Source organism: Haliotis rubra, unplaced genomic scaffold, assembly GCF_003918875.1.
Source record: "Haliotis rubra isolate DU_JTF1 unplaced genomic scaffold, ASM391887v1 Scf17, whole genome shotgun sequence".
Taxonomy (NCBI): Eukaryota; Metazoa; Mollusca; class Gastropoda; order Lepetellida; family Haliotidae; genus Haliotis; species Haliotis rubra.
Window position 1 is genome coordinate 1090542 of NW_025765669.1, and position 27986 is coordinate 1118527.

Consider the following 27986-nt stretch of genomic DNA (forward strand, 5'->3'; position numbering starts at 1 on the left):
AAAAGGATATTAAAGTAAACATCTTATCAGCAATGTTTGGTTTAATAACCAATGTTGTAAACTATGAATACTGTTACTGATGGTCAAAATGAAAAGAGTTAAAACTTTACTTTAAAACAACATGCACTGTTCATATTTCAAATAATATGTAAAAAGTATGGCATGTACCTAACAGAAGAAGTTAAGATACATAATTGAAATAACTGCTCTTAACTGTATAATATTGGTTTTTTCCAACATAAAAAGTTTGGTTTTTTTGCCAATTGTTTTTAAACTTATAGAATTGGGAGTGAATCCATTCTTATTGCAAACATGTTATTGCAGGAATTTAAGGCCAAGTACCCTCATAATATCAACAGACATTTTAAAAACTATCTTGAAGTATCATATATGATGTGTCGAATATTGAGGACCAAAAATGGTATTGTTAAGAACAGGGTTGGCCTACGTAAAGGAAACACTTTAATCAAACTTATTTTTTCTGGAGATGAATAAATGACATCGAATCAATTCATGTGAATGAACAAGAACATAAGACTTGTCTGTAGAGATGTGAAATGTGCAATAAAACAAAACTAGACGTGGTGATTTATCTTTTTTGGACTAGGCAATACATTTTATGGGCTAGGCAATACATTTTAGGTAGGGATTAAGATTACTGTGTGTACTTGTCTCAGGAAACTGTGGACACTTTTGTCCTCATCTACTGGTACATTTCATTTCATCAACCACCTGTTTCATGACCATATTCTTAAACTGACTATTAGAACCTATGGAGATGAGAAAATATGCTGTATGTGTTCCCTTCATTTTCTTTTTCAGTCACCATAGTCAAAATCTTATAAAAATAGATAGTAAATGTACAGATGCATTGATTAGTTTGTGTTTCCAAAATAAACCTAACAATAAGAATGTTTATATGTTGTTCTTTAATTAATAGTGGCATGAAAATCAAATTTCAAATTAATTTTTTCACCTCATGCACCTTACATGCCAGACTTTGTGTTTCTTTAAAACAAATAAAGAATTTATCATTAATCCTCTCAGAAACAAATAAAAGCATTGTTTCACCTTGTGCACCTTTGCTTTTGATAATGCCAGGAATTTTTAAAACAAATATTAAATCAATCTTATCATTATTACTTTTCAAGAGCAGGTGACCTGTTAAGATTAACTGTGGCCATAAATTCAACTAAATTGCACTTAAAAGAACAGTGATCCATGTGAACACATTAATGAGATTAAACGTGCCAAAAATATTCAACGTGTCATAAAACACCAGCTTGACACATCTGAGCTTGCTCATAGACCATACACGGGTATATACACTCTGACACGACAGACTAAAAAACAATTGATATCGGGTAGGTGTGAACACAATTAATGTTTGTTTGACAAGTACAAAATGCTTATCATCATATGCTTAAAAAATTTAACATTTTTTCAAAGATCTGTAGACACCTTAGTTATTATCATGTCAGATCTACTTTATGCAAGCAATTAGCTGAGCTTGCTCATAGCACGTTGCACAGCAGATTAGGAAAGTGACAGTTTGAATGCTTTTTCTGATCATGAACACAGAGTTAACACACGATACCCCTGACTATAAGACTGTCAGAATCGTTGTCTATCTCAGTGGAAAAAACTTTGCATTGCCCACTGAAAATATTGTCATACTATCTTTGGCCATCCATTACACAAAGAGTGTACACAGCTATTTATTTTTACAGAGAGACTGACTGAGTTTGGTTATAGGCGGCTTTTAGCATTAATAAGTGGAACTAAAACAACTGACATAAATTCTTGATTTGAACCACAGCAACATTGACATATTTTCAGCATTTAACTGCACTTGTTTTAACTTAGCTGTTTGTTTGTTGATTAACCATAGCACATATTGCCAAATTTCTATCGATATGTTTGTTTGTTGTTTAATAGCACACTTGCCAGTTGGCAGTAGGGTGATAGTGGGTTTAACATCATGCGTGAGAATATTTACGCTCAAATGGCTAGCACCAGACTAAACTTAAGCTGGTTTTATAGTGCTAGCCCACTGAGATACCATGCCGCAGTGAAGCATGAATACCCCACTCAGACACATTATACTGACTCCGAGCCGACCAGTCCTTGTTGTACCCATTAAAGCCGAGCGCCAGGCAGGGACCAACAAGTACCAGATTTTAACGTCTTTTGGTATGACGCGGTCGGGGATCGAACCCGTGACCTTCCGCTCTCCGGGCGAACGCTCTAACCACTACACCACAGTTGGCAGTCTGTAAATAATACCGTCTAGACCAGAAAGACATGACTATTGATCTACCTACGATCAGCCTGACCACCTGATCTCGTTAGTTGCCTCTTACGACTAGAATGAGTTGCTGAAGATCAATTCTAACCCAAATCTTCACGCGGCAAAGTACAAATAACCTGAAAAATTGTCATACTGTTCAGAGTTATTATACTTTAGAAATGTTACTCTTCAAGGTATTGACCTAGTATTGAGGTGAACAGTAACCAATGAAACAAAAGAATGAGATCTCTTTTGAAAATAATATCCCATTATTCACTCAGCAAGTCAAGCAAAACGGAACAAAACCTCATAACATGTGCATGTCAGATCAACCATAGTTAGAGGAAAGAAATCAGTTGTTCCTTAGTAGTCTCTACCTCGTGTTGCAAACAAAATTAATATATCAAAAATATTTTTTCCTTCAATAATACTGACTGACTGACTTTTTTTTTATTGGTCAACCTGGAAACTCAAGTTATCTTGATTAAAAAAAAAGTCAGTGCATATATTTATACTGACTGACTGAGTTTGGTTTTACTCCGCTTTTAGCAATATTCCAGCAACATCCATCGGGGGACACCAGAAATGGGCTTCACACATTGTGCCCATGTGGGGAATCAACCCGGGTCTTTGGCGTGACGAGCCAACGCTTTAACTATTAAGCTACCCCACCGCCCCCCTTCAATAATAACGGCCACTAGCAAAGACCAGCAAAGCAGCCACCAGAATCATTTGTTCATAAGTAATCTATATATCGTAAATAAAATTAATATGAATAAAAAGTATTCTTTCCTTCTTATATATCTAGTGTTTCAAATAAAATTAATATGAATAAAAAGTATTGTTTCCTTCTCAAAATACAAGCTTCCAGATGAGACCAGCCACCAGAATCAGTTGTTCATTGCTAGTCGATATCTCGTGTTTCGAATAAAATTAATATATATAAAAAGTATTGTTTCCTTCTTAAAATACAAGCTTCCAGATGAGACCAGCCGCCAGAATCAGTTGTTCATTGCTAGTCGATATCTCGTGTTTCGAATAAAATTAATATGAATAAAAAGTATCCTTTCCTTCTTACAATACAAGCCCCCAGATGAGACCAGCCACCAGAATCTCAATTTGTCTGTGACATTGCCCAGAATAGAGGAATTCCATAAAACCGAAACAGAATAGTGATCACTAGCTTCCCTAAGCAATAAACCTGATCGCTAGCTTTGCTAATCAATAAATCAATAACTAATCACAGGATCAGAACCTTATCTCCCCAGCAATAGAATAGTATGGCCAATATCGGAGTATCTACCTCGGGGATCAAGCCTAACACCTGATAGACAAGGTGACGATAACAATTGGCATTTGATCCTGGCAGGATTTCTCCAATATCTACCTGATATATAAATAACAGATAAGAAGAAAAACATGTATATTAACTTGATCACTCAAAGCAATGATTGGAAACTGAAATATACAATAGATCTTTTGAGGTCAAATCTAATGAGTACCAATATGTTTCTTGGCAAGCTGGCAAAAATCCTTGTGAAATCATCAAAATCGTCATCAACATCGTCGTCGTCATCATCATCATCATCATCATCATCGTCATCATCATCATCATCATCATCATCATCATCATCATCATCATCATCATCATCATCATCATCATCATCATAGGTTTAAAGCTGCTTTGAACAGTATTAAAGTTATACTGTAATGTGTCAGGCTAACGTGGAGGGAAGGCCCAAAGTGATGCATGTCTTGGACGTAGACAACTTTGGTGCAGAGCATGGGTAAGGTGCTGATGACCCAAGAAACTTAATCAGGATTTGAACCTATAATCATGTTTCTGGCATGCCCAAATGACATAATTCTGCACAAGAGAATTGCAGAGCCCAAGACAACTATGAATGTATCTGGTGTGATAGTTTACTAACACAGGCAAATATTATGCAGATGTTTGTTGTTTACCACTTTGGTAAAAGCCAGGCACATAGGAACGGTTCTGATAACATAGTAACATGATCTTGGTGAAATTCAATTCAGTTCCACAATCACAAGATCCTGGCTTACACAACTCAGCCATTTGCAAAACTTAAGATGAGTCAGCCATTTGTGTCCCTAGTACTGAGTGGAGTGAATGAGTTTGATTAAACACCTTGAACAGTATTCCACTGATATCAAGGCATGTCAGCTTAATGCAGGACTGACTGACTGACTGAGTTTGGTTTTAAGCCGCTTTTAGCAATATTCCAGCAACATCATGGCAGGGGACACCAGAAATGGGCTTCACACATTGTGCCCATGTGGGGATTTGAACCCGGGTCTTCGGCGTGACGAGCCAACACTTTAACCATTTGGCTACCCCACCGCCCCGCTTAATGCAGGAAACTAAAGCCCCAGACGATGTAGGTCTCAGTGAAACTGATACACTTATTAAGGCTTGTCTTCCCACGTCCCCAAACAATCTTAACCTACATCTCTGCTTAATTCTAGTCAGGACAGATTAGTGTTATTATTCTTATTTCAAAGGGAAAACTGGACAAGATTTCTACAATAAAGCTGACAAAACCCTATTCATATTCATGTGAAATCTCAGCTGAGCCGATGGCAATATTTCACTTTATCATGGTTTGCTTTGTTTGGTTGTTGTTTCAAGCCGCACTCAGCAATATTCCAGCTATTATTTGGCAGCTGTCTGTGAATAATCCAGTCTGGACCAGACAATCCAGTGATCAATAGCAAGAGCATCTATGTACACAATTAGAAAACGAAATGTGTCAACCAAGTCTGTGAGTCTGACCACCCGCTCCCGTTAGTCGCCTCTTGTGTCAAGAATAGATTGCTGTGTGCAAGACCAATTCTAATCCGGATCTTTATGGGTCTTCTAACATATCATAAGTGTGAGTTTAAGAATAACTATCAAATAGTGAAGCTACCAAGCTTCATGAAAAGCTGAGTATATCCTGCCTATTGTTGACACCATCAAAAACACATGCAAAGGATAGTCAAGTGTTTACCTATAAAACAAAAATAAAATGGTACAAGTCTAAATAGGACACATAGGTCCAAATGGGAAACTACCTTCACAGGGGAATCATGGCAATTGATGAAATACAATCAGTCCTTGACACAAGAGTTTTTCCCAAATGGAACATGTCACGCTGTGCATGATACTAGTCATATTTTCTTGTGGATAACAGATTTTAAAATTCAAATTATGTAACTTATACAATAATCCCTAAACACAAGCATAAAATAGCATTTCCTCATCAACTACACATACATTTCATTTGGAGGAAATTCTGGTGAAATTCTCCCCAAGATATTCAAATATCCAATCAGCTGTAAAACATCACAAAACTTTATACCTGTAGACTTCAACAACGAAAATTCACATTCAATCATCCGAAGATATTCAAATATCCAATCAGCTGTAAAACCCTTCAAACTTCAAAAGAAGATTTCAGTCTTTACATGTTAACAACGAAACCCACAAAGCACCTGTTGACATAAACAGCCAAAATTCACACAAACAACCCCTAAAGCTATTCGAATATCCAGTTAGTTGTTAAAATGTTCAAACCTTAAAAGAAGGTTCTGGTCTCCACATATTTTTAACAAAAAGATCTCGTAACTACCACAAAACACCTGTAGACATGAACAGCAAAATCTCAGGCTTAAGCTTTTAATGGTCAAATATTTTTAACAACATCCAAAACATATTCAAATGTCAGCAGTTAATTTCAAACCATCCATAATATTCAAATGTCTGTTTCAAACCTGATAAGAAAGTTCTGCTCTCCACATATTTTAAAAAATATCTCCACAAAACACCTGTAGACGTGAACAGCCAGAATTCACACAAAAGTATCCAAAATTCAAACATCAAACCAGTTGTAAAACTCCTCCAACTTTATCAGCTGATTCCTGTTTTTCACAACCAAACACACAAACACCTCGAGACATCTGTGACGACTTCAGTTTCCACTTCTAAAGCGGTTATGGAGAGAAGCACTTGCAAACACAGACATAGGGTATATAATTATCTTGTAACTAACGGCTTAATTCCTAGTCTGTGTCCACGTTGGGCTCACACACACACAAGTCTGTATGAGATTGTTTCACTCTCACTGATTGCAATCTTGATGTATTCTCTAACAATTGCGCCATATACTTCCAGCATGACACCTGGCTACAGGTGTAATTATTAATTATCTCCTTTCTGTACACTCAGGTGAATGGTTCGCCAAGCAGGTGAGCGGACTCTTAGTTGGTAATTTGTGACATCGATAGGGGAATAAAACTCTCAACACGGACTTTCAAACCTGTCTAACAGTGTTGACATTGTGGCGAGTATTTAAATGTTGATAAGTAGTTCCATGTTGAAAGGTCAACAAAATGAAATACATTTTGTAACTGCTGATTTGAAAAACTGACTGACTGAGTTTGGTTTTACGCCGCTTTTAGCAATATTCCAGCAATATCACGGCGAGGGACACCAGAAATGGGCTTCACTCATTGTACCCATGTGGGGATTCGAACCCGGGTCTTCGGCGTGACGAGCCAATGCTTTAACCACTAGACTACCCCACCGCCCCCTGATTTGAAAGAAATACAACTGAATTAAAGTTAAACTACAAATTGCATGGTGTATGGATTCTGGATTCGAATAAAATCAAGAGTTGTCATCATCATCATCATCATCATTTTAGGTTTAAAGCTCTAGATTTACAAACTTTGATTCTTTATATTCTCAGTGAGTGAGTGAGTGAGTGAGTGAGTGAGTGAGTGAGTGTAGTTTTACACTACTTTTAGCAAAACTCCAGCAATAACATGGCAGGGGACACCAGAAATGGGCTTCACACATTGTACCCATGTGGGGAATAGAACCTGGGTCTTCGGTATGATAGGCGAACGCTTTAACCACTACACTACCCCACTGCCCCCGTCTGAAGAGAAGAAGGTTTCCAACTCTATTCCATCCCATCCCCTTACAACCAAACCCCAGTATATTGACAGTATACTAGGTTATTTAAAAAAAAAAAAAAATTAATGCAGGGTACTGACCATCTTTTAACATCTTTTTGGTATGCAACGGTCGGGGACCAAACTACCAACCTTTTAAGCAGTCTCCATTAACATATGAAGAGACTGATGTAGGTTGCCATGCAAGAAAGAAGGTTTACAGCTCTAACCCAATCCAAACCCCTATAGACCTGACACCAGTGTTAACCTCAATCTCTCCAAAATGACACATGAAACTGATTACATGTACATCACAAATCCATCAAAATTACAAACAAATATACAGCCTGAAAGGAACTCTAAAAACAATTAACCAGCTTTCAAAACAAGTCACTAAAGATCCAAGAAATTGCACAAACTTAGATTGCACATTGCAAACTGACAATACCACAATTCCAACCATTCCAAATATCCAAGAAACAATGGCATCCTCAAGAATTATACACATCCACTCACATAACGGATCCAATATAAGTGTGATACCTTATCTCAGCAAACACACAAAGTCACAGCCCAAGAAAGGATCAATTCCAAGATTAACCTTTCCCAATCCATCACGCAACAACAATAAATAAATATCAATAAGTACACTCTCTAAAAGACTTCCCTCATTAAATCCTCTTCCCTCGTACTCATATGGACTAAATGTAATAGAACCAAGCTTGAGGAAAATGCATGCCCTCTAATAATCAAACACCAAAATATTTACGAGCTCACTTCAAAACAAACCAATGAATGATGGATTCTTTCGAGGCATTAACCCATAATCCTCCACTGCGTCATAAATCATTCTGAATGAAGGCCCCCTCTTGATGACTGGGCCACCTATTCAGCAAATGCCGATACAATATCCGTTTTGTCTCAAATCATACCAGCATGCTTCAATACACATTAAATTATTCTTTTTGTCCACATCATACAATCTGAAACACTGACCGAACAGAAACTTCAAAAGCAATCAAGCTCGCCTTGGTATGGTGTATACAAATCATGTACGTTATCGTACTGGTGTACAGTGAGAGTCAATCGAGTGCTAATTCCGACACAAAAATTCAACATCAAGTGTACAGAGTATTCATGAGGGTTGACGACTTCAAAAGGTGAAGGACCGCCCGGATTCCACATTTCAATGACAATACAACGGTGGAATACAGCCATTTCAGACCTGTGTGTACAGAGTACAGTTTGAAAGAGAATATTTATAAGGTCATTTTGTCCCACTTTTTTCACACTGTCACATAGCAGGAGTCCTCAATGAAGACTTTGATATTTGTGAAATCTTTCAATAGCTTGTATTAATGTCAGCCTGGCACTTGAACTAAGTTAAATTTTATTCAGATCTAAATCAGGAATGTCTAGTGTCAGTCTATACTGTTCAGGAACGTAAGAAGTAGCCATTTTGATACTATTTTCAAAACAAATGCTCTAATGTTTGAACTGAGGGTGGTGAACTTTGACAGCGTCTGATACTATATTATAGATTATAATTTCTTAATTAAAATACTCCATGTCCAAGGGAGGAAAACATTATATATTTGATATTTTTATATATGATACTCCCTGCGCAGGAGAGTTCAGTGTATGGTTCATTCAAAGATCATGTTCCAGAGATGAGACCAGAACCTGCTGAAATGCCTGGTTATGTGCATTTTAGACATTTACCAACTTGATTAAACCTAGCTTTCAGGCTAAGGGACCGTTCATAATTTATGGTTGGGGGAGTGACGGTGATTTCATGGTGGTCACCCATTTTGTTCTAGGGAGGTGGGAGGGGGGCTGGGGTTGTCATAAATTTTGTACACATGTACTAAGGGGGTCATCAATTTTGTACATAGCAATTAAAAAAAGATATGCTTAAAAACACCATCATCCACCTAGCTATAAATTATGAACGGTCCCTAACAGACCCCACTTGATCCTGGAACAACATAAGGGAGTAACTCTGCACAGAACATTTCACAAAGATCTCTTGGATAACTGACATCATTCTTAACTTTCTTAAATCCATTGTTTTTCACATTTGTAAACATTCATCTTTGAAATATTAACACTGTCAAAAGAATATACAGATGAAACAAAATATCAATCATCTTGCTGTACATAAGGGAGATTGCCTCATAAGGAGTTGGGGCGGTGGGGTAGCCTAGTGGTTAAAGCGCTGGCTCGAGAAGACCCGGTAATCCCCACATGGGTACATAAAGCCCATTTCTTGTGTTATGTTCCCCTCCTCCAGTCAGTCAGTCATAAGGAGTTATCTCCCTTCCTGTCATTTGAACCCTCACATCTGTATATCTGACAATCTATACTATCGGTATACTTGAATCAGTGTTATCAGAATAGCACGTATTATGATTCATAGATAGTCAAGATCGATCATCAGATTTTACCTTATCATTTTCATCAGTTCCATCTGGTGAAGTAAAATGGGGTTTAATGTTGTGTTCAAGACTTTTACATTTGTATGTGTGTGTTGCTGCATCTTCTTGCCTGCGCTGATGCACCTTTATAGTGCTAGAGGGGCGGTGGGGTAGCCTAGTGGTTGAGGCGTTCGCTCGTCACGCTGAAGACCCGGGTTCGATTCCCCACATGGGCACTATGTGTGAAGCCCATTTCTGGTGTCCCCTCCCGTTGATATTGCTGGAATATTGCTAAAAGCAGCGTAAAACCAAACTCACTCACTCACTGACTGACTATAGTGCTAGAACACTGAGATACCATGCATCTGTGTTACCTGGATACCCCACGAAGTATGCTGAATCTGTACCGGGCAGGGAAACAACAAGTACATCCATTAACGGAGTAGCCTAATGGTTAAAGCGTGACATGTGTGAAGCTAATTTCTGGTGTCCCCTGCTGTGATATTGCTGGAATATTGCCAAAAGCGGCGTAAAACCAAACTCACTCACTCACTGACTATAGTGCTAGAACACTGAGATACCATGCATCTGTGTTACCTGGATACCCCACGAAGTATGCTGAATCTGTACCAGGCAGGGAAACAACAAGTACATCAATTAACGGAGTAGCCTAATGGTTAAAGCGTGACATGTGTGAAGCTAATTTCTGGTGTCCCCTGCTGTGATATTGCTGGAATATTGCTAAAAGTGGCGTAACACCATACTCACTCACTCATTACATCTATTAACATTGGTATGACACTGACCTTCAGAACTCTAGATATCCCATCAACTAGACAACATAGGATGGTATGACAGTTTCATAACAAGTACAAGTGAGCTGAAAAGACCTTGAGTGAGTGAGTGAGTGAGTGAGTGAGTGAGTGAGTGAGTGGTGGGAGTGAGGAGTGAGTGAGTGAGTGAGTGAGTGGACCTTCAGAACTCTGGCCAGATATCCCATCAACTAGACAACATAGGATGGTATACGTATCCAGTTTCATAACAAGTACAAGTGAGTGAGTGAGTGAGTGAGTGAGTGAGTGAGTGAGTGAGTGAGTGAGTGAGTGAGTGAGTGAGTGAGTGAGTGAGTGAGTGAGTGAGTGTGTGTGTGAGTGAGTGAGTGAAGTTTTAAGCCTCTTTTGACATAATTCCAGCAGCATCACAGAGAGATACTCCAGAAATAGGCTTCACACATCATACCCAGGTGGGGAATCAAACCCTGGTCTTTGGCAAGCAATCGCTTTAATCACTTTAGTATTACTTATTTAACAGAAACTGCCTCAGATGAGAATGCTCTGATTGATCAATCACAGGTTTCAAACCACAATAGCATGCGTCTTACCAGTGTATGAAATAAGCCAAAAACCCAGCCAGACATCTCGGCTGTTAACTTCAAAAACTTACCAGCCCAGAAGAGATTTAACCAGTCCTTCTTAAATCCTAAATAGGCAGTGCCAATGGACACGTTATCTGAATAATTTTTTTCACCCGTCCATCAGGGTGGCTAGCTGTAAAATTAGACCGTCCGGCAGAAATCTAGCCCATCTCGGGTGGTTGGACTGGCCTTATTTCATACACTGGTCTTACCAAAATTGTTGAATTGAATTGTCATCAGAAAGTAATTCTTAATTTTATGGGATGACTACACAACTCAGTGTTTTAATTTCTCTTAATTCCATTCTCTGGTTTTATTACAAATGACACATAAGTAACACAGTCATATTTCTGAAGGGATGTTATCAAACTATGATTATCATTTTACGTTGAACAAATGTCTATGCACATATTCCTGATGCAGGTATTCCATAATATGTACAATGTGGTGAAACAAGTGTCTCGCACAGACAGTATTTTATGTAAGCATAAAAACACAGGGCTGGATTTAAAAGATGTTATCCTACTTGCACCAGGTGCAACCTAAGATCAAAACCTAATTCCAGCTGCACTGCTTTTATTGTGATATGTAATGAAGGAAACATGGTGTTGAATTATTTAGATGTTTTATTCAGAAGTTTACCCACTAAAAAATGAACTTGCACTTGGTGCAAGTTAGACTAATAACTAGGTTGCACTTTGGAATGTTTGGTTGCACCAGTGAAAGTAAGAAAGCACTAAATCGAGCCCTGAAACATCAAAACTTGGACAGGACTGGGGATATACTGTTATGAAGCATAAATAATGCTAATGATTTGTTTAAGTTTTATGGTTGCTGTTAGAGACCAGCTTACAGGTACATGAAAGAAAATATCATGACATCACTGCTTATATTACTGCATTGCCTTTATGTTTGGACCTCTAATGTTTAAAAAAATATTAATACACAGTACTTATCAGTTGTAAAGAGTCCCAGAAAGTAAATATTCTAAAATAACCACCACGACCCTCATTTATCAAGTAGTTTGTAAACAAGGTAAAATATCCCTTAGTGATTGATCAGTCTGAAACATTCACCAGAAGTCATGAAGCTGTTCTTGTCAAGTAGGCACATAAAACAATGTAATTTACAACACTAAAAAACATGTCTGTTATAAACATTGCAATAAAGGGGTTTTATATCTACTTCAAGCCGGGTAATTGAAGTCTCAGTACAAACAAAGTTACCGTACAACATTGTTGGTACAGTTTTCCAAGTGCAGGTCATAAATATATGTGGGGCGGTGGGGTAGCCTAGTGGTTAAAGCGTTGGCTCGTCACGCCGAAGACCCGGGTTCGAATCCCCACATGGGTACAATGTGTGAAGCCCATTTCTGGTGTCCCCCGCCGTAATGTTGCTGGAATATTGCTAAAAGCGGCGTAAAACCAAACTCAGTCAGTCAGTCAGTATAAATATATGCACTGAATGTGATTCTTTTTTTATATCAAAATTACTTGAGTTTTCAGGTTGACCAACGAAAAAACACATCTTGTCTCTATAGAATCTAAAGTCCTGGTACAAAACAATATTATGTCATGTTATATCAGGGGCGGTGGGGTAGCCTAGTGGTTAAAGCGCTCGCTTGCCACACTAAAGGCTTGAGGTTCGATTCCCCACATGGGTGCAGTGTGTGAAGCCCATTTCTGGTGTTCTCCTTCGTGATGTTGCTGGAATATTGCTAAAAACGGTGTAAAACCATACTCACTCACTCAAGTTACATCAACCAAAATATACATCATTGGTACAGCTTGCATGACAAGATCCCACTGAATGATGAATAGCAACAAAACTGCTAACAAAACATACGTATTAAACAGTGACCACTGAGTCATTATTGAACATGATGAATTAATATGTTTTATAAGGTTTAAACCTGCTTTGAACAGTATCTCAATGACATCACTTAATGAAACCAACAAACAAAGGTATGGTGCTAACAAGGAGAGACATCATCAGTTAAAATTAGGGACATCAAATCATAGGTTCCTGGCATACCTAAGGGAGGCAACTCTAGTTCTTACTGTAATATAAGACTGAGTTTTATAAGAATATAGAATAACAATAATCCTGAAGGTTTGTTCTGAATGTTATTTTTACTTTTATTTTACAAAAACAGAAAATATGCTCCTGTTCATGCCACAAATAAACCTCATGAAAAATCAGATTAGAAAATTGTGTACTTCCTTGACAATTTAACTGACCTACCTTCTTCCTTTTCTTTGGCATTCCCTATTCTACATCGCCATGTTTCCATCCCATGATGCCTCACACTGTACAGTAGCATCCCACGTTAACCCTAAGACAGCTGACAACTCATGGTTGACAGACCTTCAAGGTGATTATCATGATTTTCAAGCCAAAATCAAAACCTTTACTGTCCTTTCATACAGATCAAATCAAAGTCTTTTCACTTTTTATATTAGTTTAATCTGTATGTCTAAGACAAATTTAAAATTGGAGATTTTTCATGGCTGAATATTCAAATTAAATTAAATTAAATTAATTTTGATTTCAAGTTTAAAGATTGGTGTCAGGTTTGACAGTAAAATATTTTTTTACTTTTGACTAGAAGGACTATCTCCATCCCAAGCTCTATGTTGTACCAACACATAGTGACACCTACTTGTTCACCTTAAGGGAAGGTGGGGTAGCCAAGTGGTTAAAGCGTTCGCTTGTTATGCTGAAGGCCTGAGTTTGATTCCCCATATGGGTAAATGTGATATCCATGAAGCCTATTTCTGGTGTCCATGATATTGCTTGAATATTGATAAAGGCAGTGTAAAACCTGACTCACTAACTCACTGTACACCATGTACCATAAAGAGTGGATGACAGCAGGGATGACGCTGTGAGGCCAATCAGCTTACTGTCAGTCGTTGGGAGGCCATTATCCCCCAGAACATTAGAGAATAACACTACCAGATTGATTATTGGAAATATTGACCTGATTTATCAGGATAGGAACAGCTTGAAAACAATCATGAAATATGAGGACCGTATCTGGAATACCGGATATCTGACTTTGTGCATGAATCAAGTCCACACAATGAACTTCATTGTACACAAGCTAAATAAAAACCTTCCTAATGACAATCATGTTATTCATTCAAATTTTTCATTATCTAATTACAGAAGGACTATCTGGAGCCTTCACCACTCATGACAATAATATCAGCTTTGCCAAGTCATTCAATGAGATACGTGTTATATTTCATCATGTTGAAAATGTGTTCAATATCCGGTATACATTACAAGTATTTGTTTGAAAATCAGCATCCCTGCTCTTATATATCCACACCATTATCACCATGATACAGTAAGGGGGGGTCTTTCCTCATCTTCTCCCCAACCCCACTTTTGAATACTTACTGAGGTCAGAGTTGGGTCATCATATACATTTGGAAAACACCCTATATTTTCACATAATGCAAGTTTCCACATGTTTTGATGTTATCAACATATGACAAAATTCATTTTTATAAATGCCCATGATATCATCTCTATCTGACAAGTAGAAGAACAACATTGAGAGCTTCCAACCCCAAGAGAGAAAAAACCTGAGATGCTGAGGTCCAAGGGCCCCATCCAAGAGCACATAATTGCAAATTCCCTTCTAAAACAAGACACTGAAAAAGGCAAATGCAGACCAATCTGCGTGATTGTAACTGGTCAAAATGTGCATTTTTGTCTGAACCCAGTTTGGCATGAGAGTTATCAGTTTTGTCGAGAGAGCGTGAAATGAGTAATAAAGATGTGAGCCTCAATCCAAAGGCGTGAGAGTTTGCAGGTATGCAACATGATTCTCCAGCTGGTTGCTATGGCTGGGTATTATGACATAATACTACATAGCAGAGGATGCAAGTGATAGGATAGCTGCTGCTATGGTCAAAGTTGACAGTTTATGTAAACAGCTTCTTTACTATACTATAATAACAACGTTTCAGTATAAAACCTTCTACCTTTGTCAAGCAACACTGAATAATGTGAAAGTAACTAAAAGCACAAAAGAGGTGTGAAAGAGTTTATGCATGACTTGCCAATTATATCTCATCTACTTGATATAGCGTGATCAGTCTAACTACCCTGCAGCAGTTACAGTCCGTTTGAGTCAGAAACGGACCAATGAATTGCAAATTTTATCATTGTACAAAATTGCCACATAAATATAAATAGTACACATGTTTATCATTTACTAATACCCAACAGCTTTCTTATATTTGAAAAAGCTTTAGGAGTATCAGCAAGAGTACTGACAAATGTTCTGGAACACAAACATTGTGAGGGTGATGCGAAGCACCAGGGGTCGTGTCAAAATCACACAAATTAAAACATTTGGACAACTTTCAAAAGAACCTTGTAAGGCAGTCTATCAACAAGCTCTATTCTGAAAACAAATACATGTCGCTGACAATTTTCAAAAAGCATTTGAAGCAAGAACACAACCTCAGAGTATCAAAGTACACACTCTGGCGATTCTTACACTCTTTTGGGTATCGTTATAAGAAAATTTCGGGGGAGAATAGGTCAGTACCCTGAGAACGCCCTGATATCGTTAAACTTGAGAAATAATTTTTCAGGGTTATAAAGAAGAAGCGAGGAAGGGTTCGAGCCAGTGTAATGGGCCGAGACCTGGGTCAATGCCTGCGCACACTGCCAGCAGTCAGTGGGTACCGATGGGGGTGATAAGGGTCACGAGAAAGCTGCCTCTAGGGAAAGCAGAGAGACTAATCATTCTCCATGCTGGTTGCTCCAGCAAAGGCTTTCTCCCAGGTTGCGACTTGGTATTCAGGGCAAAGTCCATAGATAACAGAGACTACCATTCCGAGATGAATGGTGCGGTTTTCCTCGATTGGGTTAAAAACAAGTTGGTACCAGCTCTACCAGAGAAGTCTTTTATCGCAATGAACAATACCCCATACCACAGCGTGCAGGACCCCGACAGTAAAGCCCAGACATCGACCAGTCGAAAAGGTGATATGATATCATGGCTCGACAAATTTTAGATCGCACGGCCTTCAAAGGCAACGAAGCCTCAGCTATATGAGATCATAAAAACCCACAAAGGTGAACCTTTCTACAAAGTTGACAGTGACATAAAAAGTAAGGGTCACGATATTCTGCGACTTCCACCCTATCACTGTGACCTTAACCCCATTGAAATGATATGGGGTATTGTCAAAGGAGATGTTGCCAGATCAAACACAACGTTTAGATAATGTGACGTAGAGGTTTTGGTTAAGGAATCCCTTAACAAAATCACGACTGAAACTTGGCAAAACTGTCAACAAGGTAGCTAACGTCATTGAACAAGGTTACTGGTCTCGGGATGGCTTACAACAGGCAACTGTGGCACCACTTGTCATCCCTTTAAGTCGTGACTATGACACTACGACAGACGAGGAACCGACAAGTCTCCCGGAATAGATTTTGAGATGTCCCCTGCCATGACTGGCTGTTCCGTTTCTGCAGTTTCAATCCGCCTCGACAGATAACAACTTTTGCGTTTTCAATGATGATAGTTTCTTAAACAATTTTTTTGGTGGAGTCCGGAAATTGTTTTGTTTTCATTAAAATATTCTTACAAGCATTTATAAATAATTTATAAATAAACATTTTCATAATCATGACAAATAAAGACAGGATTTGTTTCAGTTTTGTTCACATTTGTAACTGTGATTCCAAATAAAAGTAATAATGAAATATAAGTAAAAACATATTTTTCAATCAAGTGACAAATCAAATCAATATTCAGCATGTTTACCCACACCATCAAAACTATCTCCAGTCCCAAGGGAGACAACTCCTCCTATGTCATTGTTTTATTGTTGAATCAATCAAGACAGTGTAAAAGAAGCAGTGTACTTTGTGTCTGTTTTTGACAATTCAAGAAAAATTTGTTATTACACTGGAAAACTGTGCACATTTTTTCCATTCTGTAGTCATATCCATCTGAACAATATTGCAGCAAGATCCTAGATCCAAACAACAGGGTATGTACAACAGACATCAGTACAACATCCAATTTTCTGTATGGTTTCTTGAGATGTCATTCACTGGAATGTCTGGTCCAGACTGGATTACTTATTCATACTTGAGGTGTAACCCATGAAAATCCGGGTTAGAGCTGGTCTTCAGCAACACATCTTGTAAAATTTGATTAACGGGATCGGATGGTAAGGCTCAGCTGACTTGGTTGACATCATCGTATCCCAGTTGTGTAGGTTGATGCTCATGCTGTTGATCACTGGATTGTCTGGGCAGATTATTTACAGACCACCAACCATATAGCTGGAATAATTCTGGGTGCAGCGTTACAACCAGCCAACCAATTCACGGTGTAGAGACAATCAACTGCCTCTGTCCTTGGCAACCAATGTTGTTCGTAAGGTGATCAAGTGTTCAGGTTTGTTAACTTGGTTGATACATTTATCATATCCCCATCCATAGATCAAAGCTCATGACGTCATCCATTGGATTGTTAGGTCCAGACTTTAATACAGTCAAATCCCGACGAGTCGAATCGCTGGGGGCCAAGTAATAAATTCGACTTATCGATGTATTCGAGACATAGGTATGTCTATGAGGGTAGAAAAAAAGATGATCCAGTCCTAATTCCTCCACCTAAGCATTTGTTTACCTAATGATTTCCCTATCACTAATAGGGGCACCTTATCAGTTCCAGTCTGATTAGCACAGACAGTGATTTCCGTAAAATCACTAATCTGCCTTTTGAACTCACCCGTCAATGGCGGAAAGGTGTGAGCTGCGCTGGTTTGTTAATTGGATCAGTTTGCTACACCAATCAACTTCTCATTGACTGACCTCGGCTTATGTATACAAGACTGCTGTTGTTTGAATCTCATGGGACCAAATTTCCTCCTCGAGTCATCGTGTGTATTTATGAGACGAATTCATGTAACCGGAAATCAAATGATGACAACTATAACAGGGAATGGTCGGGACCGACAGGTACTTCGAGTTATGCATAATATTCGAGACACCGGCATTCGACTCATCGGGATTTGACTGTACTTACAGACCGCTGTCATAACACTGAAATTTGGTTGAGTTGGTTGTTTAACAACAACAACACACAAAATAAGAAGAAAAAGAGAGACAATCAGCTCACCTCTACTGCTTCCTTCATGTCGAACTGTGGCACTGGGGTTTTCATTGAGCTGGAGACCTTTCTCTCGCTCTCCGCGTACGTTGATGCATGGATGTCGGCGTTCGCTGCCTCCATCTGGTCGATGTCCTCGGTCAGGTACTCCTGTCATACACAGTCGTTACTGTCACCATATTCTTAATGTCTGGGGCATATTTATTTTTACTGTTCTTTTATCATCATGTTACCATATAAGTGAGTGAGTTGGGTTTTACGCCGCTTTCAGCAATATTCCAGCAATATCAAGGCAGGGAACACCAGAAATGGGCTTCACGCATTGTACCCATGTGGGGAATCGAACCAGGGCCTTCAGCGTGACGAACGAACGCTTTAACCACTAGGCTACCCCACTGCCCCCTGTTACCATATGAAGGAAAACCATTAGGACTGTACTGTATTAACAGTAATACGCTTTTCAAATGATAAAAACTGCAATACTTTTTCTCTGTTCTGGTATAGTTGGTAACAGAAATATAGCAAGGTGCATAATCATTAGTAATGTTTAACCTTAACTCAAAACAAAATTTAATTAACAAAAGACGTTTCCCTTCAATTTGGGGACAAAAAGGGCGCAAATGGAGAAGTAATTATTTTCCATATGATGTTATATTACCTGTTCCCATGACTACAAAATGGAGGTGACTGACCATCCTGATAACATCTACTGACGACAAGCACTGTCAAACACCCAAATATTACAATATGTATTGCAATAAAAATCCAGTACTGTAATAAATGGAAAGTAGAGAGTTTGGGATTCAAACCCAGAATCAACACAAAGTTTACTGTGTTCTGCATTTGAGGATACCCCTCCGCTGATGCTGGGAACACTGACATACCTGTTGTTTCTTGAGAGCATAATGCACAGCACTCTTCACCAGTAAGTCAGTAATAACCTCTTCCTGGGACTTCCTATCCAGGCTTGCATAACTCACTTCTCGCTGTTCTCCATTGCGGGTGCGGATGACCTTAATAGAGGTCGGAGGTCGTGACCTCATGGACTCCCCTTCAAGTTCACGGTCCTGATACTGATCAACTGTGGGGAAAAGTTAATCATTTAAGTTACAATCCCAATCAATATTTATCTTTAGTTATCCAGAATATTCAATCTCTGTTACACAGGAAACATGAAGATCCATGTTAGAATTGTTCCTCAGCAACCCATGCTTGTTGTAAAAGGCGACTAACGATATAGGGTGGTCGGGCTCGCTGACTTGGTTGACACATGTCATAGTATCCCTACTGTATAGATTGATGCTCATGATGCTGATCACTGGATTGTCTGGTCCAGACCAAATTATTTACAGACCACTGCCATATACGGAGAACAGAAGGTCAGTGGTTCAATTCCCAGCTGCCCAGTTTCAAGAAACATTAAAAGATGGCACTTCTTGTTACCTTGCCTGATGCTCAGCGTTAAGGAATATAACTAGGACTGTTATAGTCGACAAACAGGTTCAGAGAATTAATAAAAGCAGAAATACCCTACAAAAAACACTGCATAAAGGAGGAGGATACACATCTTCTTTCAGATTTCCTTCTTGTACTTACTCATATCGTCCAGCTCTGGCACCGCCCTGTAGAAGGTATACCCAGACAGGCTGCCGGGGGATATCAGCATGTTCCTCATCAGCCGATATGGCGGGGGATAGTGTGACAAGTCTTCATGGAATATCCGGCGCTTTAGATGTGGAATCACGAAGTTATATTGGAAAAGGGATCGCTCTGTTATGTAACCTGGAAGACAAAACAGTCGTGATTTGATGAATGTCATATGGCAGTGGTGTGAAGCCATTAGTCCTTAAGCTTGACCAAGGCATAACAATAATCCTTATCCAAAACCCAGGCAGGCCTATGTTCCTTATCCTAGACATCACAGACCTAAACTCATTATCCCTAACCAATATTAACTTCTAATCCTTATCTTTTACCAACATGTCTTTTGTATAAAAGATAGACCTAAATATCTCCGCACAAGCATATAGTAACTATTTAGACTGACATGGATGTGTAATCCATGTCCTTGATCCTCATAGAACTATTGTCCGTATCTCTGACTGATATATTCCTTCAGTCCTTACCCTTGGCTCAGACAGAACTATAGTTATTATTCTTGGCTGACATAGCCCTTCAATCCTTACCCTTGACCCAGGCGAAACTACAGTCCTTACCCTTGACTGACATAGCCCTTCAATCCTTATCCTTGACCCAGGCAGAAACTAAAGTCCTTATCCTTGGCTGATATAGCCCTTCAATCCTTACCCTTGACCCAGGCAGAAGCTACAGTCCTTATCCTTGGCTGATATATCCCTTCAATCCTTACCCTTGACCCAGGCAGAACTACAGTCCTTACCCTTGACTGATATAGCCCTTCAATCCTTATCCTTGACCCAGGCAGAAACTACAGTCCTTATCCTTGGCTGATATAGCCCTTCAATCCTTACCCTTGACCCAGGCAGAACTATAGTCCTTACCCTTGGCTGATATAGCCCTTCAATCTTTACCCTTGACCCAGGCAGAACTATAGTCCTTACCCTTGGTTGATATAGCCCTTCAATCCTCACCCTTGGCACAGGCAGAAACTAAAGTCCTTACCCTTGGCTGATATAGCCCTTCAATCCTTATCCTTGACCCAGGCAGAAACTAAAGTCCTTATCCTTGGCTGATATAGCCCTTCAATCCTTACCCTTGACCCAGGCAGAACTATAGTCCTTACCCTTGGCTGATATAGCCCTTCAATCCTTACCCTTGACACAGGCAGAAACTACAGTCCTTACCCTTGGCTGATATATCCCTTCAATCCTTACCCTTGACCCAGGCAGAAACTAAAGTCCTTATCCTTCGCTGATATAGCCCTTCAATCCTTACCCTTGACCCAGGCAGAAACTACAGTCCTTATCCTTGGCTGATATAGCCCTTCAATCCTTACCCTTGACCCAGGCGGAAACTAAAGTCCTTATCCTTGGCTGATATAGCCCTTCAATCCTTACCCTTGACCCAGGCAGAAACTACAGTCCTTACCCTTGGCTGATATGGCCCTTCAATCTTTACCCTTGACCCAGGCAGAAACTACAGTCCTTACCCTTGGCTGATATGGCCCTTCAATCCTTACCCTTGACCCAGGCAGAAACTATAGTCCTTACCCTTGGCTGACATAGCCCTTCAATCCTTATCCTTGAACCCGGACAGAACTATTGTCCTTATCCTGGACCCAGTTAGACACGTCATTATCATAGACCCAGGCAGAGCTACAGTTCCTACAAACATCCTAACTAAACATGCCAGACCATTAGTCAAGGTATATACTAAGCCCATTGTCATGTCTCAGCAAACAAAGACAAATAAGAACTATTCCCTACAATTTAATAGGAACCATATACATTTTGCTAGTTGAGTATATGAAACAGAAGCTCACCTTTATTAATCACTGTTTCTAACACACTGTCGTCCCAGCTTTTGGTCCATGTTGCTAGGTAACGCTTTGCTGAAAACCCTGGTCGAATTTGTCGGTAATGTTTCTCTCGCTTTCGATGCAAAAATTTCAAGTATACACTGTTATTGTCCTGGAAAGAAAGACAACAAATCTAATATCAGTAATTTGACAATATTTCCTACAAATTATTTGGTGTAGCAAGGATGAAATGGAAGTATCGGTACCTGGGGGCAACAGATCAGGAACCAATATCAACAGAATTCCTGATAACAACTGGTATGTGATATATGATTGGGGTGTGTGATGTACTAATCAGATTGTAGAGTTTTACACAAACATGCACCTCACTTGCACAAACACAGTATTTGTTTGGGGTATCTTTTTAACAGAAGATGTGAACTTCTACAACAATTCTGATAGTTCAAGTTACGGTATATTATGATGAACACTATTGTTATAACATGGTTGTTTGTTTGTTGTTTAACACCACACTCAACAATATTCCTGCTGTATGGCAGCAGTCTGTAAATATTGAATCTGGACTAGACAATCCAATGATCAGCAGCATGAGCATTGATCTATGCAGTGCTGATACGATGACATGTGTCAACCAAGTCAGCGAGCCTGACCACATGATCCCAGTAGTCGCCTCTTACGACAAGCATGGGTTACTGAAGACCAATTCATGGGTGTTGTGAAATTCATTTCAGAAGAAACATGACCCCTAACTTATCTGTAACATTGCACAAAATTTCTGTCAGAATGACAGTTATTTGATTGGAAATTATTTCTACCTGGCTCAAAACAAAGCCATGGTTGCAAATAGTATTTATGAAAACAAGAAGTTGATATAAAAGTGAGGGTACCTGAGGATGCCACTAAGTTTTGCCACTCAATATAATAACTTTGGGAAGGATCAAAAGTCCTTAACCAACAAATAAATGGTTCTATTAAAAACTTATAAACATTTCCTATTTAAACTGAAAGCTTTCCTTCTTGTTAATGTCTTTTGTGCAAATATTTCACCCTTTTCACCCTAAATATTGTATTTGTTTATTGTTTTACCAACGATACCAACATTGCAGCTATAATACCACCTGAAAACAGTCAGTGAGTGAGTGAGTTTAGTTTTATGCCGCACTCAGCAATATTCCAGCTATATGGCAGCGGTCTGTAAATAATAGAGTCTAGACCAGACAATCCAGTGATCAACATGAGCATCGATCTGCGCAATTGGGAACCGATGACATGTGTCAACCAAGTCAGCAAGCCTGACCACCAGATCCCGTTAGTCGCCTCTTACGACAAGCATGGGTTGCTGAAGATCAATATTCTAACCCGGACCTTCATTGGTCACCTGAATATAGGGCTCAGTTATCAGATATAGAGTGGAAAAGCCAATGGCTGCCAGCAACAAATCAAACCAGTAAAGCCAGAACTGAGAGCTGGCACGTCTTACCCTTCAAGATGCTATCTTCCTAATCTCAGTCACCTACGTCATCACCATTTTGAGTGATCCAGTATTTACTCATGTTATCATCCAGACTGGGTAATGACAGCATTCATGGAGATAGTTTTTACTTGTTTGTGTATTTTAGGGCTAACTATAAGCAATATCATATATAATTAAACAATTGTGCAACATTGACTGCAGCAGAGTTCATGTATTTGGGGAATTCTGAAGTCCCTTCATTATATAGCAATTTAGTATACTGTATTAAAAGTATTAAAAGTCAAAATTAATTGGATAACAGTGAGTTACTTGTTTTTGTATTTATTTAGATATGCTTCTTATATGATCTTTAATGCATCACAGTGTTTTAGTGATACTTTTTACTCCTTCATCAGATTAACCATTCACTTCTAAAAGAAGTTCTTATCCATAAAATGTGTCATGTATTCATGTTCTTCCAACCTCTAAATGCTAACCTAAGACATTATATGGATCTCAGTGACTACAAACACAAATGATCGAGGTGTACCCTTTACATAACTGCCAGAGCTGTCACTGGATAATACACAACCTGGTTGGTTGGTTGGGATGTTGTTTTACACTGCACTCAGCAATATTCCAGCTAAATGTCTGTAAATAATTGGTACGGACCAGACAATCCAGTGATCAACAGCATGAGCATCAATCCACGCAAGTGGGCTACGATGACGTGTCAACCCAATCAGCGAGCCTGACCATCCAATCTCATTAGTCACCTCTTATGACCAGCATGGGTTGCTGAAGACCAATTCTAAATCTTCACGGGTTTACACAACATGTAATAATCATTATAAATAAGGAGAAGCAAGTACTCACATGATTACCATAAGACAAAATACTCTTTGCTAAATCGTCAACTGTTCGTAAATCCAGGGCTCCGTCTGAACTTTTCGACACAGGTTTAGTCTGTTGGCGTTCAGTTTGTTCCCTTTCGCTGTCACGTAACGCCAGATCTTCCGAAAACAGCAACAGAGCTCCTTTCCTGGTCGTGAAAGTTTTCGGAAGATGAATTTCTTGGTGATCACGTGATTCTCGGGAGGACAGTTCGGGCATGTCTTGCAGCATGGTGTACTTGTGTTTGATTGGTGGGAAGTAGTAGCGTTGTGGCACATCGCGGAAGTTGTAGTAGTCCTGGAAACAAAGGGCATAGTGTTACGATAAAGTATACGTAGAGGGTAATGTCCGAGTAACTCTCCATTCCTTAAAAATATTATTTTTAAGGAATGGAGAGTTACGAGGATATTACCCTACTTAAATTACATTCGAAGTATTGGGAATATTTCTGTTATCAAAATTAAATGTCAAAATGACAAAATGAAGGTGTTATTTTGAAACTGGTACACATCGCTCCATTCCTGAAAAGTAATGGAGTGAACAGACAATGGAATGACGTCACAAATGTAATTTAAAATATGCGTAATGTGTCGTGAGACATACATGATTTTATAAGCTGAATGGGTTTGTACACCGAAGGTTATGAGGTGCACACAGACTTTCAGCTCCTAAAATCCCCCAAATCACTATTGACACATATATCGTTACTAGAAATATTTCTACCACTTAGATCCATCTTGTGATTACATCAGACACTGTTTGGGAACTTATCGAACAAGACTAAAGTTATTTCTTATGTTTGTTTGTTGTTTAACACCAAATACATGACAGCGTTCTGTAAATATTCAAGTCTGGACCAGACAATCCAGTGATTAACATCATGAGCATAGATCTACGCAAACAAGTCAGCGAGCCTGACCACCTGACCCCGTTAGTCACCTCTCACGACAAGCATGTGTTGCTGAAGATCAATGGTAACCCGGATCTTCACAACAAACATTATGCTGCCAATCAACTTGTGTAAATGTTTACAAGACAGTAACTATGCACTCAGACTGGTTTGGATAATTTAGTTTAATTTTATTCTTACACATTTGTATTGATTTCGGGGTGGTGGGTTAGCCTAATGGTTAAAGCGTTCGCTCATCATGCTGAAGACCCAGGTTTGATTCTCCACATGGGTACAATGTGAAGCCCATTTCTGATGTCCCCTTCGCGATATTGCCGGAATATTGTTAAAAGTGGCGTAAAAACCGAACCTCACTCACTCATTCACTGTATTCATTTCTGTTCACAAGTGTTCTAAATTTAGTTAATGGAATTCACCATTCAATTCCTATTTCAATCCTCTGCAATACAAATCTTTTCACAGAGGCAGCAGTAATGATGTGAGTTTGATTTGATTATCATTTTAACAGAATGTCAGTTATACCATGAACAGTCAGTTTGATGTGGAAGGAGGAAATCCCAAAGTAGCAGACACCCCTTTGTTGAATGAGTGAGTGAATATGGTTGTACGCTGCTCTTAGCAATTTTCTAGCAGTATCATGGCGGGGGACACCAGAAATGTTCTCCGCACATTGTACTCATGTTGGGAATTGAACCCGGTGTTGCAGCCCAGAATAACCCCCCACCAGATTATACCCCAGGGTAAACTATAGGCTAGCCCGGTTTATACCCCGGGGGTATATTCTGGACCAGGCCAAAGTATACCCCTCCAGCCCAGACTATACCCCTAACAAATTAAGTTGACAATTCACTCAATATAAGTGTGTGACTCGGGCAATGGTCTTGGTGTCATTTAAAGGAATTTGTAGATGCATTTCATTTACATTACTGCATAATACAAAATTTATTAAGTATTTGTTGAGTGCCTCTCTGCAATATGATATTTTCGACTTTGGGTCTTCGGCATGATGAGCAAACGCTTTAACCACTAGGCTACCCGCCGCTTCCCTTTTGTTGACAGTAACGAACATGGATATGGTGCCGACAACCATCGAAACATTCTGAAATGTTAACCTACAATCTTTGGTTTGCAAATCAGCATAACAAACTGTAGCGAACTTACAACCCATGCTTGTTGTTAGGGGCAACTTAAGGAATCTGGTGGTTAGACTCATTGACTTGGTTGATGCATGTTATCAACTGCGTACAATCAATACACATAATGTCCATCACCGAATTGTCTGGTCCAGATTATTTACAACCACTGTCATATTGCTGGAATATTTTTATAGGCTCGCTGATGTGTCATTGTATCCCTGTTCACAGATTGATACTCATGCTGCTGATCACTGGATTGTCTGGTCGATTAATTACACACTGCCACGATACTTCGAGTGCGGTGTTAAACAACAAACAAACAAAAACAAATGAATATTGTTCAACGTAGCTTTAAAAACAAACTAGGGAAATTATTGGATGTTATTGTGACCTCACAGGAGTGAGTGAGTGAGTGAGTTTGGTTTTACGCCTCTTTTAACAATATTCCAGCAATATCACGGCAGGGGACACCAGAAATGGGCTTCAAACATTGTACCCATGTGGGGAATCGAACCCGGGTCTTCGGCGTGATGAGCGAACGCTTTGACCACTAGACTACCCCACCGCCCCTGTCCTCACAGGAACTTTGTCTAAACAAAATTCTGCTTTAATCAACAATGTTCTGAAGATCTCCCTCAATCTGACAGGTGATAGATAAACGAAATCATTGTCATGACAACCCATGACCCCCAAATCCCCACACTTGACAATCTCGATAAAGATAAATTTTAATCCTCAAGCTGTCTCCTTGAAATCTTCATTTATCCAAAACCACCTGAAGTCATGATCCCAGCTTCAACATTGTAACTTTGTCACTGTGCAATAAATGATTAACCAGCTGACAGGTCAGTATGTTAAAGCACGATAACATGCGATACGACAATCAGCCAGTCTCGCATATTTCCACCCTGCAAATGTGCCTCCTCCCACGAAGTAATTATCGTCAGCGAAGAAAAGAATTAATCATGCCTATAATTAGTCTTTGGCTTGCCTTATATTGTCTCACGTTACCAGTTCTGTTGTAATGTTAGCTATAGTAGTATTTAATAGTCACCTCGTTCTGTATTGCACTGTTATAATTACTGGGTCATTTACCCATAAAAGCAAGGTCTCATTGTGCCTGCCTTAAGCTGTTGTGCGATATATCTAGTTATAAAGGTTTGGACATAATGAGACTGATTGTTCGTCTGATAAAACAACTTATATGTCTGACGTGTTTGTTTAAGAATTAAGATTCAAATCAGATGAATTGCAGTTTTGCAATTAATGTTTTTTGTATTAATTTTATATTAAATGATGTTTTATCTCTCTCAGCTTTGCTTCAGCTATATCACTTACTGGATTATAGATCTGTAGATAATCTGTATCAAAATATCATCTAAAAAATGAATTCATGTACTAGTTGAAAAGGAGCGCTTTTATGAATACCATTACCAAACTGGTTCGATCAACTAGCATTTACCTGACAACTAAACTGATTGTATTTGAATAGTTTTGTTTTTGCATATTCGACTTGACAAGCTTTAACGCTTTTACCACTATGCTGCCCAACAACCCATGTGATTGTGTCATATATTGTAAGATGTACTTTGAGTCTGTGTGTACAAAGTGTGAAGCCCATTTCTGGTGTCCCCTGCAGTGATATTGCTGGAATATTGCTACAGCGGCATAAAAGCACACTCACTCACTCACTTTTTTATCATGAACCACAGTTTGTTGTAATGTGACAGAATTTACACAGCATCACATCAAACAGTATCATACATCACATCAGCTTACACAGCTTACTATCAATATTTTCCAACAAATTAACTGTCTAAGTACTTAACATGCTTAATATAAAAATTGATAACGTGAACATCAGTTTCACAATCAAATTTGAATATCATATATG

The 27986-nt window shown here is 39.0% G+C and overlaps 1 protein-coding gene across 1 annotated transcript in view; it reads right to left on the bottom strand.

Moving 5' to 3' along the window:
* LOC124272397 (titin homolog) overlaps nt 1-27986 on the bottom strand; it is a 71613-nt gene that overhangs the window by 40923 nt on the left and 2704 nt on the right. The window contains exons 2-6 of the mRNA XM_046707564.1: nt 24029-24343; nt 21703-21850; nt 19839-20024; nt 19127-19323; nt 18252-18392 (exon numbers count right to left, since the gene is read on the bottom strand). Coding sequence (XP_046563520.1) covers nt 18252-18392; nt 19127-19323; nt 19839-20024; nt 21703-21850; nt 24029-24343 — 987 coding nt within the window. The remainder of the gene's footprint in view (nt 1-18251; nt 18393-19126; nt 19324-19838; nt 20025-21702; nt 21851-24028; nt 24344-27986) is intronic.